The sequence below is a fragment of the Artibeus jamaicensis genome, unplaced genomic scaffold (assembly GCF_021234435.1).
Source record: "Artibeus jamaicensis isolate MK-2021 breed Jamaican fruit bat unplaced genomic scaffold, CSHL_Jam_final contig_445, whole genome shotgun sequence".
NCBI classification, from domain to species: domain Eukaryota; kingdom Metazoa; phylum Chordata; class Mammalia; order Chiroptera; family Phyllostomidae; genus Artibeus; species Artibeus jamaicensis.
Window position 1 is genome coordinate 102296 of NW_026521832.1, and position 21558 is coordinate 123853.

Consider the following 21558-nt stretch of genomic DNA (forward strand, 5'->3'; position numbering starts at 1 on the left):
TCCCTGTGGCCGAGGACCAGAGGTTCAGAAGTCAGCTGATCTTTAGGGTGTGAGCTATTTTTCCCTACTACTCACTCTTCACAGCCCTGCAAATGAATTTCCTGAATGCTCATGGGCAGGGCTAGACTGGGAGCATATGTCCCATCATTGTGGTGGGAGGGAAGGGGCAAAAGATAAGAAGGCTGTGTAACCCCCCAGGATATCACACTGGACACTAACAGGTAAGGAGAGAATGGCTCAGCTAAGCATCCCCTTCATTTCTCCAGCCCTCTCCCATCAGGCCTCACCTTGAAAAGAGAGACAGATAAAAATATTTTATTTAAAAATATAAAACTGGCTTTACTCCTCTTAACTGCTCCCACTCCCAGTTATTTCCACAAAGAACTCAATAAAAAATGGGCAAGGGCATATGTATAGCTGTCTCAGATCCAACAATTCCAGTTCTTCTTTTGACCTTCCTTTCTCCCTTTCATAAAATTAAGACATTGGTCCTTTGCCCTTTCCCCAAGATATCAGAAGTGGTACAAGGGTAGGGGGAGGGGAAGGGTAGAAAATGTCTGTTGTCATTCTCCATTTCTATTTCTAGGGACCAAACAGGTTATCTGGACTCAGAGCAAATAATTTCCTTGTCCACAAAACCAAACAATAGAGACAGTTACTTTCTATATCTTAAATTAGAAATGTATGAAGATACAGGCTGTTGTTTAGGGTCCTTTTTCAGTATATAGCCTCATCCATATGGTCATCACTGTCACCCCCAAAGTCCTCTCCATTGTCAAAATATGACATGATGTAATCAGTTTCCTGAAATAGAAAATAAAAGTCAGTTATGCTTTTGGCATTCTCCTTCTTCCCTATGTATCAGGTCCCTTCCCTCCCAATAGCACCATTCCAGGCGTAGAAATCCCTTCCAGTTGTAGTTTACTATTTATTTATTTAAAATGGTCATTTATTGATTTGAGAGAGAGAAAGGGAGAGAGAAACATCGATTTGTTGTTCCACTTATCTATGCATTCATTGGTTGATTCTTGTATATGCACTGACCCAGCTGCAATCTTGGCATATTGGGACAATGCTCTAACCAACTGAGCTACCCAGCAGGGCTAGTTGTAGTTTGCTCTTTAGAAAAGCCTACAGACAGCCCTGGCTGGTGTGGCTCTGTAGATTGGGCACCAGCCTGCAAACCAAAAGGTTGCTGGTTCGAAGCCCAGTCAGGGCACATACCTGGGTTGTGGGGCAGGTCTACAGTAGGGGGGTGTACAAGAGGCACCCACACATTGATGTTTCTCTCCCTCTCTTTCTCCCTCCCTTCCCCTCTAAAATAAAATCTTAAAAAAAAAAAAGTAAAGCCTACAAACAGATAAAGTGGAGGATACTATCCTTTGGAGGCAGTATCTCATTTGGCCCTCCAACCATCTGAAGGTGAACAGAGTTGAGATCTCCAGAGCTAATGAGGGCAAGAGAGAGGAACTGTGGGTAGAAGTAGGTCCCCTTCACCTCTTCATGTTCTTCTTCATCATACTCCTCTTCTTCTTCCTCTTCCTTCTCTTCTTCTTCTTTCTCCGCATCTTCCTCTGAAGTTAATTCTTCCTCCTTCTTCTCCAGGTTCTTATGTGAAGATGAATAATATAGGAAGACAAATTCTGACTCAGCTCACAGAACGGAAAATGAAGGCATACATGGGCCAAAGATGAAGGAATGGATCTGGGGCCAGGTGGTCCCTATGCACATTTCCTCCTACCTCTAGTTTCTGTATTGTTTCCTCCTTATATTCTGTGGTCTTAGGGGGCCTTTTGGGGAGTAGAATGGCGGACCCTGGTGAGAGGATCAAAAAGTAAACCATCAGAGAACTTCCTTGTTAGCTTCCTGCAGCGACCATATCACTCTGCTGCCCTCATGTGGCCCCCAAGGCAACCAACAACAATACTGGATGCTTTGGGTAGGAATTGGGAGGGCAGACCAGCAGCCTGGGCCCTCCAGTTGAAAAAGGAAATCTCTTTTCTTCTCTTTTCCCATTGTATACTCACGGTCTTTCTGTAGCTTCCTCACCCGGATCCTTAGTTCCCGGGGTAGACGTCGCCAATCTGGGAATAGTAGGAATGTAAAAGTCAGTAAGACCCTGCTTGGGTCTCCTATGAATGAGTTATTTTTCATAAAGTTTTTATTTATTTATTTTTAGAGAGAGAGGAAGGGAGGGAGAAAGAGAGGGAGAGGAACATCAATCTGGGGACAAAACCCACAACCCAGGCAACCTAGCCATGTGCCCTGACCGGGAATCAAACCCACAACCTTTTACTTTGCAGGACGATGGATGTTTTGCAGGACAAATGGATGCAGGAAAATGGGCAGCCAACTGAGCTGCACCAGTCAGGACAGAATGACTAGTTTTAAGGGAGAGATAAGAGTGAGGCAAAAGGTGATAAAGAAAGGGGTTGGGTCAAATTTGTTTGGAACAAAACTGGTTTTGATATCTTCAGGGCAGTGCGGGCTATCTAATAGGTTTTTAGATAGAGCCTGAGAGTGTTTGTAAATACTGAATGAAGTAAGGGTGGGGAGACACAAAGAAGGATGAATGGGGTGAGAGACAGTGGTTTGAGGCCTATCAAACATTTGAAAGAAGGGCAGTTAATGAAAGAACCCAGCACCTACCAGGGTTCCAATCAATGGCATTGTCAATAGGTCCTGACATCTGATATTTGTCTGAGTAACGCTCCACATCTGAGGGATCAGAGGCCAAGGTAAAAGTTTCATCCTTTCAGAGGCCTAGAACAGGGTTGTTCCTCAGGGCCTAGCCCTCTCAATACTTAGAAATTGTCTGTCCCTTCAGTCCAAACCTAGAGCCCAGCGGGGTCAAGCTTCAGTAAGAACCTAAAATTACAATGTTTTTGTTATCTTCCTTAACCCCAAAACATGACTATATCAAGAGGTAATGTGATACAGTACAAAGTATATTAGAGAGCAAAAACCCAGAGTTTCTGTCTTCTCTTTACTTCTTGTTAATGGGGCTAACTTATGAGCTCCAGCTTCTAGGGCTTCAGTAGGAAGGCACCAGTCGTCAATATCCTGAAATACTGTACTTCCCCAGCAGTTAGTAAGTATCCGCTATCCTAAGCCTCCCGAGTATACCCCCCTTCTCCAGTCCCTCCTGATATCCCTGACTTCTCCACAATCCACTAACCAAAAAGTTAGCAGGGTAGTTATTAGCAGGGTAACTCAGAGAACCAACACCAGTCTCCCTTCTGCCTGGTTAATGCCTGTAATAACTAGATTGTTAAAAATTTAATATATAACCCCATTTATACATGTGAAATGGGCATCTTAACACTTAACCTCCTACTGTCCCAATACTATCTTGAGACACAAGACCAACCCAAGATACTGTCATGCATTGCAAATGCAGGGATAATTATTATGATCTCCTGAGTTAGACAGTGAGCTTCCTGTGCCTCTTCTGGCATCTCTGGCCCCCAGCAGTGCTGAATATGAGGCACTGCTCATGGAAGGCACTCAGAATATTCCAACTGACCTCTTTTGGGGACAGCTGGCCGGATGAAGTAGGGGAGCTGCCTCATGGCCCCTCGTAGCTCCTGCTTCAGTGCCAGGACATATTCCCCTTCCTCTCCTGAGGGCAGAGGCACTGGGTAGAACTCCAATGGCTGAGGAAGAAGGGGCAGTGGTCAGTCCAGGGAGAAAATGCTGGAGTAAAAATCCAGGAGGGTGTCTCCCCCCAATTCAATCCAATGCTCCTACTGAGCAAAGGACCAAAAACTAATGAGGTTCATAACATTAGCATTTTGAAAGCTGGGGAGCTGGGATTAAGAGAAGTAAGGGTAGACATTTCCTTGCCTTTAAAACATCCCATGCAAGCTAGGTGCATAGAGACAGGGAGAAGCAAGATTAGGATGGTTTTGTGATGGCCCAGGAGAAATCCAGGATTATATACAGTTAATCAGGGGCACTTGGGAGGCTTGGGAATGGAGGATAGACACTCACCGGGAAGAGTGGAGAAGGCTGCAGGGTAGGTGGCGGCAGAGCATCCCCCTTCCCAATGCCCACAGCCTCTGTATTGAAGGTCAACTGGCCCCGGCCCCGCCCCCGGCCCTGGCCCCCACCCCAGCTGGCCATGGTGGAGGGGGCCTGGGTATTCAGAGATCCAGTAAGAAAAACCTGGGAAAGACAAAAACAAAGAGAAAAAGTACAATAGAATGGATAGGAAGCCAAGGAAGCTAAAAAGCTAGTGTAATTTAACAAATTTTGATTAAGAATGCATGTGCCAGGCAGGGTATTTCTGGAAATATAAATAATGAATGAGACATGGTCTCAACAGGACAGATAATTGCAATATAGTGTAACTGCAGCACAAGAGGAAGTGATAAAATCCTTGGATAAAACTTCCCTACATCCCTGAGATAATTTGATGTCACCATCTGCATATCTACATATGACTTTTTAATTCTTCCTCTCCCTAGCATTCCAAATCTAAGCAGGCCCCAATTCAATCCAGTTTAATTCATTTCAATAAAGCATTTATTAAGCACATACCATGAAAAAGGTAGTGTGCCAGGCATTGTGGAAAAACAGGGTAAGTCTCAGTCTCACTGTCAGTGGCAGGAGGTGAGTGGGAAGATGGAACCATTACAATCAAATTAATCTTTGTAAACACCACTTAGAAGCACAGAACTTAGTGCAAACCCCCTTAGAGTATAGTACTCCACTCTGCAAGTTGTTAAATTATTCTGCTTCTAGTGACATTTTCCTAAAGCCCTGACTGGTGTGGCTCAGTTGGTTGGGTGTCATCTCACAAAGTGAAAGGTATCTGGTTCAATTCCTGGTCAGAACACATGTCTGGGTTGCAGGTGTTCAGTCCTCAAACACAGCACCTATGAGAGACAACCAATCAATGTTTCTCTCCCTCTCTTTCTCCCTTCCTTCCCTTCTCTAAAAATAAACAAGTAAAACTTTGTTTTTAAGGTGAGAGTGTTCATTCTCCCCCATGGCAGCTCATTCCGCCGTAATCAACTCTGATGAATTGAAAGTTCCTCCTGCTACTGAAATGAACTCTGCCTCTTGTCATCATCAGTCTTGAAGGGACAGTCAGAAGCCACTAGAATGGGGGATAAAGCCATCAAATAAAAATGAAACTTGAAAGAAATGATACCCTAGAAACAAGAAACACACCTAGCACCCAGATCTTGGTTTCTAATACCGTTTTCCAATACAAGGAATCAAGGCTTCTTGGGGAAATGGCTGAGGCAGTAAATATACAAGACGAGACTTAAGTATCTTCTAGTGCCAGAAAGTAAGAAAGTGCTAAAAATAAACAAAACATAATAACACACACGTCAAAGAAGCCTAAGAGTCCAATGAAAGAGCTCCCAATGGCCAAAGTGAGAACAGTTTCAGCAATAAAATAAAATAGTATTGGATTACAACCCAAAAGTATACAATAAAAAAGTATAAAATCCATGAGTTTGTACTACTATAAATAATGATTGAATAAATTAATACACAACAGAGAAAAGACAAATATTTCACGCAGAATTCCAAATTCACTTTGTATACTCCTCTAAAGACAGAGGGTAGGACTCCCCTCTCCTTAAATGTGGACTGTATATAGGGAATTTTGTCCAATACAATTTTTAAAAGGGGGATAGTAACTTTACAATGGAGAAACTGGATGAATACCACTTTAGTCAGGTGACCAAGGTCAGTATCAACAATATTAATTCATGTTAAATTAAGGTACCCTTAATACTGAAATTATAAAAATGTCACTTTACCACTTTACCTTTGTGATCCTCATCATCCAAATCCATAACCCCAGTCTAATCAGGAGAAAAACATCAGACAAATTCCAGCAGAGGAGCATCCTATCATATACCTGACAAGTACTCTTTAATATGATCAAAGTCACCAAAAACAAGGAAGGTCCATGCTTCCATTGTAAAAGAGAGAGAGCTGTCCTAGTGACAGCATTCTTAAAAATAAAAAAACACCATCCCCTTTGTTTTATTATAGAATATACACTTATTCTAGAAAACTTGGAAACACATAAAAGTATAAAGAAAAATACCTATTATTTCATGATGACCACCATGTAGTAATAATAATTATTAATATTTTTTATTTATTGATTTTGGAGAGAGGGAGAAAGAAAGAAACACTGATTTGTTGTTCTACTTATTTATGCATTCATTGGTTGCTTCTTGTATGTGCCCTGACAAGAGATCAAACCTGCAACCTTGGCATATCAGGATGATACTTTAACCAACTGAGTAACCTGGCGAGGATCTCCATTATTAATAGTTTAATATGTATCCTTTTAACTTCATTTCCATGTATACATACATGTACATACACATAATAGGGATATGACAAGTAAATGTAGAATGGTATTCTGGATGGAATCCTGGAATAGAAAAAGAACAGTAGGTAACACTATGAAAATATGAATCAAGTATGACCTTAAATAATTATATTTTATCAATATGCTTTCATAATTGCAACTAATGTACCATATTAACATATGATGCTAATAATAGGGGAAACTGTGTGCCAGGGAACAACCCTATACAGGAAACAACCCTACTATCTGTTCAATTTTTCTACAAATCAAAATTGTTTTAAGAAGTAAAGTCTATTTTAAAGTAACCTGATGCTCTGGCTGGTGTGGCTCAGTGGATTGATTGCCAGCCAGCAATCCAAAGCGTCACCAGTTCTACTCCCAGTCAGGGCACATGCCTGGGTTGCGGGCCAGGTCAGCTCTACTCCCAGTTGGGGGTGTGTGAGAGGCAACTGACTGAGAAACTGATGTTTCTCCCCTCTCTTTTTCCCTCCCTTTCCCTCTCTCTAAAAATAAATAAATAAATAAATTTTTTAAAACTTGAGCATTTTGAAATTCACAGTTTCCCAGATCTTTCTTGTTTTTGATTACCTTGACTGTATTAAAGAATACTGGTCAGGTATATGATTGGATGCTCCTCTGCTGGAATTTGTCTGATGTTTTTCTTCTGATTAGACTGGGGTTATTGGTTTTGGGGAGGAGAATCACAGAGATAAAGTGCCATTTCATCACATCATATTAAGGATAAATACTAATATATTAGGGAACAATAAATACAGTATATAATTAAGATCTCTTAAATTAGTGATTTATAATATAATTGTCCCCACAGTCTGGAGGAGGGAGAAAACTAGGAGGTCTGGGATGCTGAGAGGAGGCTTTATAAATATAAATCACAAGGTCTCAAGTTTGGAAGAACCCTTAGAAATCATGCATTTCTTCATGCGACAAATATTTATTGGACAGCTACCATATGCCAGACACAATGTCAGATAATGGGGATCATAGTGAAACTTCTATTCTAGATTTGCATCCTTCCTCTGATAAACCATAATTAGTAAATTGTTATTCATTATCTTTATTCGATTTATCGAATCGTTATTCAAACTATCTTTAGTGAGAGACCCCCTATTTCACTTTGCAGGTACTTCCATTTTTGGATATTTGTTCTTCAATTAATATCCAACAAATTCTCTAGACAAGAAATATATGACTCAATGAAGGGCATTCTACGAAAGATTAGTTGGGAAAAAAAAGATTAGTTGGTAAAAAAGATTTTTAAATATTTATAAAATAATTTTTATACACACCCCTACATAAATAAAAAATGTTCTTAAAAGGTATGAGGGGGACCCAAAAAACCCATAATTTATTTATAAAATATTGTGTATTTATTCTTACATGTTTAAACTTTAGTCACCTTCAAAGTCCTCTTTATTTGATACAATACTCCTAGTGAGACTTTTTTCCACTGCTCAAAACAGTTTTTGAACAGATTTTGATGCCTTTTAGTGCTTCTGCCATTTTTTGTTTCATCTTTTCCATGTCAGCAAAACACTTACCTTTGAGGACTCTTTTAATACAAGTAAACAAAAAAGAGTCACTCAGGGGCAATATTGGGTAAATAGCAAGGGTGGCACACCATTTTTTGATCAAAAACTGATGAACACTCAGCGTGGTGTGCTCATAAATCATCCATCACGAGATGGGCAAATATGTTGAAAGATACTTCAAAAAAAATTCACTTAAGTGGGAACACAGCCTTTCACAACACCACCAGCTGGTGCACTGATACAGATGGATTCCTAGAATACTCACCTAGCAGGGGAAACCTGAACTACAAGGCCCTCCAGAAGATAATTCTGGGATTTTAGGGGGTTCCCCCTTCGTATACACCAAAATTAACACTGGTTAATTTGAGGTGTGTTTCTTTTTATTTGGAGGGGGGGCTGTTATTTGTATTTTAAGATTCTTTTCTATACTGAATAGGTACTGTTTTTGTAATTAGAGAAAAATATTAATTTAAATTTAAAAACACATACTAACAATAGCAAATGAGACTAATATGTAGCAGGAAGGAGAGGGTAAAAAAATATGTGTCAAAAATAGACAGGGGGGAGGGCAAGAATAGTATGGAAAATATAGAATCTAAAGAACTTGTGACACATGGACATAAAAGGGAAGGAATGGTGGGGGAGGGGTGTGCAGGGTGAAGGGGAATGAAGGGGGGAATAGGACAACTGTAATGGCATAATCAATAAAATATATTTAAAAAAATATGTGTCTCAGGAAAGTTTCAAGTCCAACTGCCACAAAAAATGTGAAGAAAAAATGGCTGTTAATTAATAGATTTAATTGTGATCTGACTGAAAGAGCATATTAGGGGAGAGAGGAAGCCTCATGCATCCTGGAGAAGGAATTAGAATTCATCACCATATCTTTAGGCCTTTTCAAGGGAAAGAACACTCTAATCAGCTGCCTTGGGTCTCTTTCCACTTGACAGATACAGTTCTAGCAGTGGAGCTGTTTTGGCAAAGGAGTGAGGAGCCAGGAAAAGACCATGAGTTTTGAGGTTAGATAAATCTAACTCCATTTCCACATATCTACCAAGTGACTCCCAAAGAAGTGAGGTAAAAGAAAACAAAATTTTATTTAATTCAGGTAATAAACTGGTGTTTGAAAAACTAACCCATCCATCTCTACCCCACTTAGTTCAGTAATTACAATGAGTCTCTTAGATTTAAAATTGTGACTGAGTCTCAATTCTTGAAGATATTTAAAGTCTCACAGAATCTGGTCCCAAACTATTCCTCTTTAATATCAACCCTCCCTAATGTCCAGCTCTGCATTCTCCTTCCCCTAAAACTACATTTCATGTACTTTATACTTATTCCCAATTTTGCATAATGGGTTGCAACAAAACATACAGAAAAACAATTACATCAAATTTAAGGAGGGCTTTACATGTAGTGGTTAAGAACATGGACTTGAACCCCAGTTCTGCCACTTCTCAGGTACATAACCTTGAATAATGTATTTTAAATCTCTAAACCTGTTTCTTCATGTGTAAAATGGGAATAATAAAAATAGAGCCATCTTAATTCATTCAATAAATATTTACTGAGTGCTTACTCTGTGCCAGGCACTGTTCTAAGAAATCCAGGGACTGAGGCCTAGGGCGTTCTAATGTTTAGGCTTTTCTATATTTATAATAAATAAGACAAGGAGTTAACACTTATTATATTAGAATCTATGGAAGTCCAAATAGGAAAAAATCATCTTCAAAAAGTAAACGTGCAAAGGACATGAATAGACAACTGACAAAAGAATAAGGAATAAAACCATGCTTTACCTGTCAAACTGACAAAGATTTAAACAATAATCAGGCTGTCATGAGTTTTGTGGAGATGGACACTCTCATATTTCACTAGAACACAATCTTTTAAGAGAGCGATTTGACCACTTGGATCAACAGCCTTTTTTTAATGTTCATATACTTAATACACTAATGTTATTTTAAAAATCTAGCCTAACCCTGGCTGATGTGGCTCAGTGGACTGAGCACTGGCCTGAGAAGTGAAAGGTCACCAGTTTGATTCCCAGTCATGGCACCTGCCTGGGTTTCAGGCCAGGTTCCCAGCTGGGGGTATGTGAGAGGTAACTGATGGATGTATGTATCTCTCCCTCTCTCTCCCTCCCTTCCCCTCTTTCTAAAAGTAAATAAATAAAATCTTTTTTTTTGTTTATTTATTTATTTATTTTTTTAAATTGATTATGCTGTTACAGTTGTTCTATTCCCCCCTTCATTCCCCTCCACCCTGCCCCCCCATCCCCACCATTACCCCCCTTTAGTTTATGTCCATGTGTCTCAAGTCCTTTAGGTTCTATATTTCCCATGCTATTCTTGCCCCCCCATCTCTTTTCTATCTACTGTCTATGCTACTTATTTTCTGTACCTTCTCCCCCCTTCTCCTCCTCCCACTCCCCTGTTGCTAACCCTCCTTGAGATCTTCATTTCTATGTTTCCACTCCTGATCTAGCTGTTCTTTTAGTTTGCTTTTGTTTTAGGTCTGGTTGTTAATAACTGTGAGTTTGTTGTCCTTTCACTGTTCATGTTTTTTTAACTTCTTTTTCTTAGATAAGTCCCTTTAACATTTCATATAATAAGGGCTTGGTGATGATGAACTCCTTGAATTTGATCTTATCTGAGAAGCACCTTATCTGTCCTTCCATTCTAAATGAAAGTTTTGCTGGATAGAGCAATCTTGGTTGTAGGTCTTTAGATTTCATGACTTGGAATACCTCTTTCCAGCCCCTTCTTGCCTGGAAGGTCTCTTTTGAGAAATCTGCTGACAGTCTGATGGGGACTCCTTTGTAGGTGACTGTCCCCTTAGCTCTTGCTGCTTCTAGGATTCTCTCCTTCATTTTAATTTTGGCTAATGTAATTATGATGTGCCTTGGTGTGTTTCTTCTTGAGTCCAACTTTTTTGGTACTCTCTGAGCTTCTTGGATTTCTTGGAAGTCTATTTCCTTTGCCAGATTGGGGAAATTTTCTTTTATTATTTGTTCAAATAAGTTTTCCACTGGTGGTTGTGTCTTTCCCCCTTCTGGTACCCCTATAATTCGGATATTGGAGCGTTTAAAGATATCCTGGAGGTTCCTAAGTCTCTCCTCATTTCTTTGAATTCTTGCTCCTTGACTCTTTTCTGTTTGGCCATTATTTGCTTTCTTCTGGTCCACTCCATTGATTTGAGTCCCAGTTTCCTTTTCAACGCTATGGGTTTCCTGTGGAATTCCATTCATTTCCATTAGTTTAGCCTTCATATGTTTCTCTAATTTGTGGCTATAATCAACCAGATCTGTGAGGATCCTGATGACCAGTGTTTTAAACTGTGCGTCTGAGAGTTTTGCTATTTCTTCGTCGCTTAGATTTATCTCTGGGGCTTTGAGGTCTTCCTGCAACATTTTTGGTCTGTTCTGGCCCTTTAAATGTGAGAAGTGGCGCCTTGGACTCCCAGGTCGCTGGGTTGTGACGCTGTATGTGGGGGGCGTGGTCAGAGCGGGGAAATGGCGGCGCCCTCTACCGCCGCTAGCCACGGGGACGCTGGGCCCCGGGCCCCGGTCCAACCGCCCACTCCCTCGCCTGTCCGCTTGCCCGCAAATAGGCAACCGTAGTCAACACGCAGCACCGCCTCTCCACTGTCTCCTCTGCAGTCGCTCACCCGGTGGGTTGCTCGGTCGCTCACTAGGTCCAGTCCTGCGTTTGGAACCCGTGCGTCTGGATTCCGTGCCCGGGTCCGACTCAGTCCTCCTGTGCAACCCCTCACGAGACGCCGGTTTCGCCCCTTACCAGTCGGGCTGAAGAATTTGTTGTTAATGGACTTCCGAAAAGTTCAATTTTCCGTGTTCTGGTTGTGTTTTCTGATGCTAATATTTAGTTGTCCCTAAACTTGGTTGTGTGAGAAGGCACGGCACATCCACCTATACCTCCATCTTGGCGGAAGTCATAAAATCTTTTAAAAAATAAAAATCTATCCTAAAGAAATCAGGTATATAGTCAGAGATATAAGTTCAAGGATGTTCATCAAAGAGCTATCCATATTAGCAAAACTTCTGAAGTAACAAAAAAGAATGGTTTAAAAAGTTCAAAATACCACCCTGGCTAGAGTAGCTCAGTGGATTGAGTGCAGACTGCAAACCAAAGAGTTGCTGGTTCAATTTCCAATCAGGACACATGCCTGGGTTGCAGGCCAGGTCCCTAGTATGGGGTGTGTAAGAGGCAACCACACACTGATATTTCTCTCCCTCTCTTTCTCCTTCTCTTCCCCTCTCTCTGAAAATGAGTAAATACAATCTTTTTTAAAAAGTCAAAATATCCATTTTAGACTATTATGTAGCCATAAAATGAATTCAAATAATATTTAAAGGCAAAAAGTCACAATATAATATAAAGTGGGGAAAATATGACATAAAAATGCATTTATTGCAGGGCCTTATTTGTGTAATACATATACACACATGCATATGTATACATGCAGAGAAGAAATTGAAAGGATACATATTAAAATAATAGTAATGGTTATGCCTACATCATGGTCATAAAATAACAGATATTTTTCTTTACATCTTTATGTGATTCTAAATTTCTGGAATAAATGTTGCTTCTATAATCAGAAAGCAAGAGGGATAGTGTTCTTTATTTTTAAGAATACTACCTCTAGGCCAGCTCTCCCTCTTTTACAATGGAAGGGTAGAATGCATTTTTTGAGGTACATATTTGTTGAATATTAATTGAAGAATAAATATCAAAAAGTGGAAGGACCTGCAAAGTGAGATAGAGTTCTTTGACTAAAGGCAATTAAATAGAAACTGAATAACAATTTACTACATATCATTTACCAGAGGAAGAATGTAAGTCTAGAGTAGAGGATTCATTATGATCCCCATTGTCCAGCACTGTCTGGCATATAGTAGATGCTCAATAAATATTTGCTCAATGATAAAATTATTTCTAAGGTTTCTTTCAAACTTGAGGCCTTGTGATTCATAAAGCATCCCCTCACCATCCCATTCTTTCTAGCTTTCTCTGAACTGTGGGAGCAATTACTATATTATGAATGACTAATTTTAAGAGACCTTAATTTATACTGTCTTATATTTTATCTTTTATTAATTGCTCCATAATTACATTAGTTTAAATTCTGCATCCCCAATCAATTCCATTTAATTAACCTTTAGTGGGCACTGTGCATTAAGAATCTGCCCTACAAAACCTTATATTCTGGGAATAATAGAAACATTAAAGAGGCAGGGTGCACAAAGTACTCTAATAGAGGTATGCATAAAATGCTATCATCTGACAGAGGAACAATTAATTCTTCAAAAACAAAACGGTGGTTCAGGAAACTTACAAGTAGAAAGTAAGTAACCTTTCAGCTTGATCGATAACGAAAGTCTGTCAGCCTCTTAGTGAAATACTATTAATAGATTCGAGGAAAGCTGACGCTATTGCAAAGTCAGGAGTATGAAAGTGAGTGTTTTTCACTTTTGTTTTGAAATCTCTTGCCTATACGCAAAAGAAAACTACGGTTTTCTGATATACTAATCAATATAGCAATGGGAACCCAGAAGAGAAAGGGTAGGGATCCAGAGGAGAGCCGACCCAACGGACTGCCCAAAACCTTAGTTTATCTCGCATCTTGGCGAACTAGTACAGGAAATGTGGGACAGAACCAAGTCAGAACCACCAGGACCCAGCCTTACCTGCTGCCCCTCCCCCACACGGAGCCCAAGCCGCAGCCAACTTGAAATCTCCTCTTCCTCAAGCTGCTGCTGTTCGGTGTCCTCCTCCTAGAGCTCCCCATTGGTGAATTCTCCCCGCCAATCTAGGAGAAGCAGAGGGAGGTCCGCCCACTCGAAGCTGAGAAAGAGAAGGAGGGAGGAAGTCAGCTGGAATCCAGGGCTAAGGATTCTGGATCGGAGACAGATGAGGTTGCAGAATCAACCAAGGCTTAGTTATATACGATCTCATCCCAGACGGAGGAGCCACTGGCTAGCGAGAGATTATAGAGAGAACCTGACTTCAGATCTTACCGATCGACGGACTGTTGAGGGACCTCTCACAGAGAAATGAACCCTTATGAAACCTACTCATTAGAGATTATTCTTTTTTGTTACCGGCTTCACAGCTTGGCCTCTTCGCCATTACTCCAACCTTCCCTTCAATCTTACACTAATTCCCTATAGTACCACCAATGAATAATTCTTTACTTAAAAAAAAAATTTTTTTCCCTGCGGGTTATTGCCATGTCTGTGAGAAGATGGCAAAAAGGTTTGGGGAAGGAAGGGTTAGGAATCAGAGAACCAGAGTTGGGGAGGCAGGGCAGAAGCCCAGTGAGTGTTTCCTGCATTTTTCACTACCTTCCAGCTGCTCCCAGCCCTAGGTAAAGGGAACACAGTGAGTAGAGGAGTTCTGCTTTCACACATGCACACACACAAACAGAAGGAAAGAGTTCAGTGTGGTGATAAAATCTAGCAGTGAGTCAAAAATATCCCAAATGTCAGAGAAAATGACCCTGAAAGTAAGCCTCTGGACTTGAAAGGAAGGCTGTATGAGTAGTGGCAAGGGCCCAGTCTTTGGAATAGCACAGAAACAAAGCTGTGAGGCTTTGGAGCACTTGCTTAACTTCATTAAGTCTCTGTTTCTACATCTACAGCAAGAAGATAATTCCTTCCTCATAGAGTTGTTTTGAGGATTGGAGGTAATGTATGTAAAGTACTTGACACACCATTTATGTTGTCCAATAAATGGTAGCTAGTAAAAATGGGTAGCTTCCCAGCAAATATTTCTCTCTCCCTTTTCTCCAGGAACATTAGTTTTAGTATTTTGTGGCTGGTGGCCTCCAGCTTCTGAATTATCTCAGGTGCGTTTTCCAAGTCCTTAGGATATTTTCTTCATCCCCATTTTCACTGATGCCTTCCAGCTGGACACAAATTCATTCCTAAAACATGCAAATGGAAGCTATGAAACCATGGAGACAGGGCAGGTGGCAAGGAGAGGCAGAGACCAGAGAAACCGATTGGGACAGGTAGGGGAAAGAAACTTAAGGAGCGATTTGGACAGAGACTTCAAGCAAAATGAAAAAACAATGAGTGTAGGCCCTGGCCAGGTAGCTCAGTTGGTTAAAGCATCAACTCCCATATGCTAAAGTTGGTGAGTTTGTCCCCAGTTAGGGCACATACAAGAATCAACCAATGAGTGGAACAACAAATTGATGCTTTGCTTCCTCTCTTAAGAATCAATGAAAATAAAATCATAATAAAAAAAACCCGAGTCTTAAGTAAGACAGAGTAAAGAGATGCAATGAGATAGGATGTGTTACAAGGTTTGCTCTCCTCTCTGCCCCTTTTCTATCCTCCCCCTCCCCCTCCCCCTCCCAAGAATATGGGGAAGAGGCATCTAGGAATGCCCCTTGGCTCTTTCTCAAAATGACCCAAAATATCCACCCTCCTCATGCTTATTTAAGAGGTATATACAAGGGAGCTAAGAGCCAAGTTTATGTATGCTGTGTGCTCTGTTGGGGGGGGGGGGACGGGGTGTGGAAAGACGGTGTACCATTGTGTTTGACTCCAGCTCTCCCTGACATTTAAACTATGAGAAACCAGCCAGATCTCTTGCCACTCTGCACAGTATGGCTCCGGCTGCAGATCCCAATCGCCTCTCTCCACCCCTCTGCAAAATGTATCCTGAGCCGTTTGTGGTGGTAGGTCATGTCTGGCGCATAAGCGCGCAGAAACACGACAGGCGAGAATGGAGATCTGCTGAAGCTCAAGTAAGAACTGGGTTGCTCTCAGTCTGGGTCTCGGAGAAATCTCCTAGGGAACATTTAGATTTGCTGGGACCGAGGGGAGGTCAGCCAAGTAAGAACAATCAAGACTGGAGCCTCTAGGTTTCGAGGGTTTATGTTGCATGGGTGGGGGAACGGTTTGGTGCCCGACGCCCCCACCCGAAGAAACTAGGCTATAAATAGCAAGGCAGAGCTCCGCCTTTCGAACTCCCCCCACCCCCACCCCAGCTTCTCTCCTCCCCAGCCGGCACTGTGCCCAGGGCGCACCGGGAGGAGGGACCAGGATCTGGTACCCAGGCGCAGATACTGACACCAAAGGAATCGGGTACCACCCCCCACGCCATGTGGGACCCCGGGAGCCCGGCTGCATTATCCCAGCTGCCAGGTGGCCCTGGCCTCAGTCCTGGCCAGGCGGAGATTCTGCAGACATTCAGGTATTTGGGCGCCCAGCCTGGGAGGCGAAAGAGCAAGGAGTGATGGGGAACACAGCAGGGGCAAAAGAAACCCCCGATTTTCCCCCACCCGTTTTAGGTCCCAAATGCAAGCTGCCCCCCACCCCTCAATTTATGAGGCTGTGGCAACCTAAAAGAGGTTAGAAATAGGAATGTGTGGAATGAGTGCATGTGCGTGGGTGGGTGGCATTCAGCATCCTAAAAAACGGGGATTCTAAGTGCAGATAAGGAAAGGAGGATGCTGGAAAGGTCTGATAAGCCGTGGGGTGAGGGTGGAGGTGCGGATATCTCTGAGCACGCAAGTACGTGCTCGTCCTCTAATGCGGGTGCACCCTTCCCACCTCCTCAGGCATGCTCTGGGGGGAGGGCGCGGCTCAAAGCAGGAGTTAGAGGAAGGACTGTGTGCCTAGCAGTGGAGATCTCCTCCGCCCCACGGGCCCTTCCACTGGTGCCTAAGCTTCCCTGCCTGAATCCGTAGATAAGATCTCTCTTTTTCTCACAGGGATTGGTTTCGCCACTGAGCCCTGAGGCCTCTTCCAGCCACCACCCCCACACCCCTAGCCTTCCTCGGCAGGTGCCAGTCCCGGCTCCATCAGTGCTCTTATCCCAGCCGCAGCTATGCTGCATACCGAGGGCCACGCTCTTCTTCGGGCTGTGGGTCAGGGTAAACTACGCTTGGCCCGTTTGCTTCTGGAGGGAGGTGCCTACGTTAATGAGGGTGATGCCCAGGGGGAGACTGCGTTAATGGCGGCTTGTCGGGCCCGCTACGACGACCCCCAGAACAAGGCGCGTATGGTACGCTACCTTCTGGAGCAAGGCGCAGACCCCAACATCACAGACCGCCTAGGGCGTACAGCGCTCATGCACGCTTGCGCTGGGGGTGGGGGAGCCGCAGTAGCCTCGCTGCTCCTTGCCCATGGAGCAGATCCCTCAGTTCGAGATCACACGGGCGCCTCGGCACTAGTCCACGCCCTGGACCGTGGGGACCGCGAGACCCTTGCCACGCTGCTGGACGCCTGTAAGGCCAAGGGCACGGAGGTCATCATCATCACCACCGACACCTCGCCCTCCGGCACCAAGAAGACCCGGCAGTATCTCAATTCCCCACCATCCCCGGGGGTAGAGGACCCCACTCCCTCTCCTCCTGGCCCTGGGGTCTGCACGTCGCCTTCGGAAATCCAACTGCAGACTTCAGGAGGAGGACAGGGTTTGTTATCCCCTCGCACCCAGGAAGAAGAGGAGAAGCGAGACGTATTTGAATTCCCTCTCCCTAAGCCCCCCGATGACCCTTCCCCTTCTGAGCCGCTCCCCAAACCACCCCGTCACCCTCCCAAACCTCTCAAAAGGCTCAACTCCGAGCCCTGGGGCCTAGTGGTTCCTCCTACCCCAGTCCCGCCCACAGAAGGGAGGCTGGGGATAGAGCGCCTGACCTCCGAATTTAACGGCCTGACCCTGGCTTGTCGACCTCGTCTTTCCAGACGTCACAGCACCGAGGGCCCGGAGGACCCGCCCCCATGGGCAGAGAAAGTGACGGGTGGGGGTCCCCTCTCACGCAGAAACACTGCGCCAGAAGCTCAGGAGTCTGGACCTCCTTCAGGGCTGAAGCAAAAACTGAGCCGCATGGAGCCGGTAGAGCTCGATGCCACTGGAAATCTTTGCCCTGACTCGCCGGAGTGCTGCCGCCTGTCTTTGGAGCGCCGCCGATACAGCGCCTCCCCGCTGACTCTCCCTCTAGCAGGTTCGGCTCCTTCCCCACGCCAGTCCCAGGAAAGTCTGCCTGGGGCTGTGTCTCCGCTGAGTGGGAGAAGGCGGAGCCCGGGGCTGCTGGAGCGGAGGGGCTCGGGAACGTTGCTTCTGGACTACATCTCGCAAACGCGGCCAGGTTTCCTACCTCCGCTCAATGTTAGCCCCCACCCTCCCATCCCCGATATTCGCCCCCAACTTGGATGTCGGGCGCCTTCGCTGCCCGCTCCTCCCCAGGCGGGGGCGCCAGGTTCTCCCAGGACCAAGCGCAAATTGGTGAGGCGCCACTCCATGCAGACGGAACAGATTCGCCTACTAGGGGGCTTCCAGAGTCTAGGCGGGTCAGGGGAGCCAGGGCGCTGAGAGGAGTCAGAAGGGTGAGGATCAGGACTTTGATGGGACAGGTAGGAGAACCAGCTCACACACAAAACCACGGACATAGGGGGCTTTTACATGTGCTCCTGGGCACGGTGCACGCACACGTGGGCAACCGTGTCCACACGCACAGGTACTCTATTCGCAGGGAAGGGTAAGTACTCTACTTACTGGGCTTGTAGACACATGCATTCATGCCCTGGTCACTTGACATGCCTATGAGAATTACTTGTATACACACCCACAGGCACAACACACACAGGGCCCCTTATGCCAGGGTCCCAAATGGGTCCCAAAATCACTTGCGTTTTGTTCAGAAGCAATAGGGACCCCCTACTTATGGGTGGTCTCCAATCTCTTTGCCCTACTACGGAAGCAATCTCTTGCTTTCCATATATGCCCTACAACGCAGCCATGATTCCGCACATTCTACCCTCTTCGTGAATATTTCACCTCATTCTTCAGGTCTTCCTTCTTTCTCCAGGCCTGACTCCTGGTTCACACCCTGCTTCCAGTCCTAACCATTGTTCAGGATATCTTCACTCTCCTTGGGGGTTTCCTGCAGCAATGCCCAGCCTGAGTTCTGCTGCTGCCCTTCCGATCTCAGCTTTACTTCTCAACTTCCTGCTTTTTATTCCCACCCTGTGCTCCAACCCATACAACAGGTTGTCTCATTTTCCAAGTGGGTGGGTCAGTTTATGACCTCCCCCCAATAACACACAGGTAGAAGTGGGGGAATAACCCTAAATCACTCCTCTATCCACATATCAAATAAATGTGTTCAGAAGTCTCTGTTTTGTCTCTTCTACTGTGGGGTGTGGGGAATGAGTAATGGGGAGGGAGGGTGATGCTAATTATAATTATGATGATCTCTAGGGAAGACTCAGAGGTTCCACCCATCTTCCTTCCAGGAGTCCAACTGACCAACTGTGATTGTGGAAGAAAAGGCAAGTGTTCTGTGTCCTTGAGGTTTTAAAGCGGTTGACATGCTTCCTTTTCCCCCAGTCTTCCCTATGTCTATCCTCAAATTCTTTAAGAATCCCTCCAGTATCAGTAGATATAACCCAATAGATTATGTCCCTTTTTCAAGCTTCCTGTGTCTTGACCACTCACATGTTTTCCACTCACCTGGTTTTCCACCAGGTTCTAACTTTCATCTCATCAGCTGCATTTCATTAATTTTCTTCCGGCCTCTATTTCCTCATCCTTGATTTCAGGGGGTGGGGGGAGAATAAGTACAACCTCACCTAGGTAAAAGTGGCATGATGGTCAACTGACAAAGAATGTGTAGTGTGTGTGTCTCTAAGAGTACTCAGAGGAACCCAATCTGACAGATTCTACAAACAAGGGCACCTGTCTTAATCCGCTCTCTGGACCTCTCAGTTTGCTTGTTCTCTGCATATATTCTAACTCTTCCTCACCCTAATAGGAGGTAAGGGAGCATCCCATTCTACTCTTTCTTACTCCTCCAACTTTGAATAGGTGAAATCAGAAAATTACCCAACAATGTGGTATCATGAGAAGATCAAAATATCGGGACTCAGAAGACCTATGTTTAACGCCTCCCTTGCAGTCTCCTAGCTATTTAATTCTGTGCAATTTAGCCTCTCGGAGTGTGTTTCCTTACTTGTAAAATACTAAAATTGAATTAGTGATTCTGACATAGTAAACATTTTCTTATGAAATGTCAGCATCTTCCCTTGCATGTGATCTTGGATTAGTCACCTCACTTCTCTGAGCAGTTTCTTCATCTACATCTATAAAATGAAGTAGTCAGACCAATACTCTCTAAGTATCCTTTTACAGTGTGTATAATTCTTCCCAGCCTTGCTTCCTGTCCAATCTTCCTCCCCACCCCACTCCACCCCCAGCCCCCGCCCACCACAAGCCTCTCTCTAGGGCTCTGGCCGGCTTTTTAGTCTTCCGAAGACACGTCCACGCCAAGCTACTCTCATGCAAAGCGATCGCCTATTCTCTTTGTAATTGGGTGCTCAGAACCTCCGCCCTCCTCGATAATTAGCCTATGGTGGAGCTGGAGCCCGTCAACTCCCGCCCCCTCTCTGGTGATTGGCATCGGACCTGGCTCCTCCCTGCCCCCTGTTTGACTGATGGGCTCTGGCACCGCCTTCAGTCCCTCGGCGCTAGCTGGCGCGGGTTGTTGGGACCGTTAGCTCGCCAGACTGGCAAGCTCTCCGCCGCTACTCCACTGGAGTCAGGAATGGAGACGATGCGAGCGCAGCGGCTGCAGCCTGGAGTGGGCCCCAACGGCAGGGGCACTCTACGAACGCTACGGCCCGGAGTGACTGTGGCCGCCGCTGCCCCCGCCACACCCTCAGTGGGCTCCCCGCCCGCTCCACCGCCCCCGCCGACCCTGCTCTCGTCCGGGGCCCCTGGGCTGCCACTGCCCTCCGGCGCCGCTGGCAGCCCGGCAGTGCTGCGGGAGGCTGTGGAGGCTGTGGTGAGGAGCTTCGCCAAGCACACGCAGGGCTATGGCCGAGGTGAGTCTGTGGGTCTGACCTCCTGCGGGACACCCTCTGTACGGGAATCTTGCTCCCACAGTCCTCTGGATAGCTTTCCTTGGCGCAGAGCCCTCACATACATTTCCTTTTGGGGAGTTTCCTTCTGGGCTTATTTGCACACGCACGCACTCATACACACATTTTAGCTTCTCACTCCTCGCCTTTATTGAGTTACTACTATATTCTCTAGGAACCCCTTTTTATAGAAACAGTCCTCTTTTCCTCCCAACCTTTTCCCCTTCAGAAAATGGAATTCCTGCTATAGCTTAATGCTTTAACATTTCTGCCTTTGAAGACAGGTCCCCATTGTGTGGGATCCTATCCTTTATCTCAGATCCCAAACGTTTCTCATCTATATGCTCTTCAGTCTTTCTTCTGTGATCTCAGCAATTTCTGGGCACCCCTGTAAATTTACTCCATACCCTTGACTTCTCAATTCTTTTCTTACATATTGTCACTCTAAAATTTCCAATGCAACTTCAGATTTGCTGGGGAGTTCCGTAGTGCCTTCACAAGTTATAGTAACTGAACTTTTAAATCTGGACACATACCATTGAGTTAACACCAGCTTCCTGTGACTTAGTACCTCACTTTTGTATCTTTTTTGGTATGGAGCCTCTCAGTTCTGGCCTGTATGGCTTCTTTACTGGCCTTTGCCCAGGAACTGAGGATAAATCCCAGGCCTTGGCTCTTTCAATGTTACAATACATTCTGTGGAAATCAGCCAGGCAGAAACCTGATTTCCATTAGAGATCTTCATCTTAAAGATGCCTAATTTC

The 21558-nt window shown here is 44.5% G+C and overlaps 3 protein-coding genes across 7 annotated transcripts in view; 2 read left to right on the forward strand and 1 right to left on the reverse strand.

Moving 5' to 3' along the window:
* Window positions 1–299: 299 nt before the first annotated feature.
* POLR3GL (RNA polymerase III subunit GL) overlaps window positions 300–21558 on the reverse strand; it is a 52085-nt gene continuing 30826 nt past the window's right edge. For 2 of the 5 annotated variants that reach the window (XM_053666186.1, XM_053666185.1), the window contains 8 exons: window positions 13607–13763; window positions 3994–4167; window positions 3527–3656; window positions 2650–2718; window positions 2028–2084; window positions 1742–1815; window positions 1498–1608; window positions 300–804 (listed from right to left, as the gene is read on the reverse strand). In XM_053666186.1, the coding sequence (XP_053522161.1) occupies window positions 718–804; window positions 1498–1608; window positions 1742–1815; window positions 2028–2084; window positions 2650–2718; window positions 3527–3656; window positions 3994–4125 (660 nt within the window). In that variant the 5' untranslated portion in view covers window positions 4126–4167; window positions 13607–13763 and the 3' untranslated portion in view covers window positions 300–717. Of the gene's footprint in view, window positions 805–1497; window positions 1609–1741; window positions 1816–2027; window positions 2085–2649; window positions 2719–3526; window positions 3657–3993; window positions 4168–5178; window positions 5311–13606; window positions 13764–17572; window positions 17649–21558 lie in introns of those variants that run through there. The other 3 variants (XM_053666187.1, XM_037145387.2, XM_053666188.1) reach the window with 3 other exon arrangements.
* Window positions 15629–18248, forward strand: ANKRD34A (ankyrin repeat domain 34A). The gene is made up of 4 exons (XM_037145382.2): window positions 15629–15675; window positions 15919–16124; window positions 16222–16281; window positions 16645–18248. The coding sequence occupies exon 4, from the start codon at window positions 16761–16763 to the stop codon at window positions 18246–18248; it is 1488 nt and encodes a 495-aa protein (XP_037001277.1). The 5' UTR covers window positions 15629–15675; window positions 15919–16124; window positions 16222–16281; window positions 16645–16760.
* Window positions 20374–21558, forward strand: part of LIX1L (limb and CNS expressed 1 like) — a 28777-nt gene continuing 27592 nt past the window's right edge. Inside the window, exon 1 of the mRNA XM_037145384.2 lies at window positions 20374–20758. Within this exon, the coding sequence (XP_037001279.1) occupies window positions 20479–20758 (280 nt within the window). The 5' untranslated portion in view covers window positions 20374–20478. The remainder of the gene's footprint in view (window positions 20759–21558) is intronic.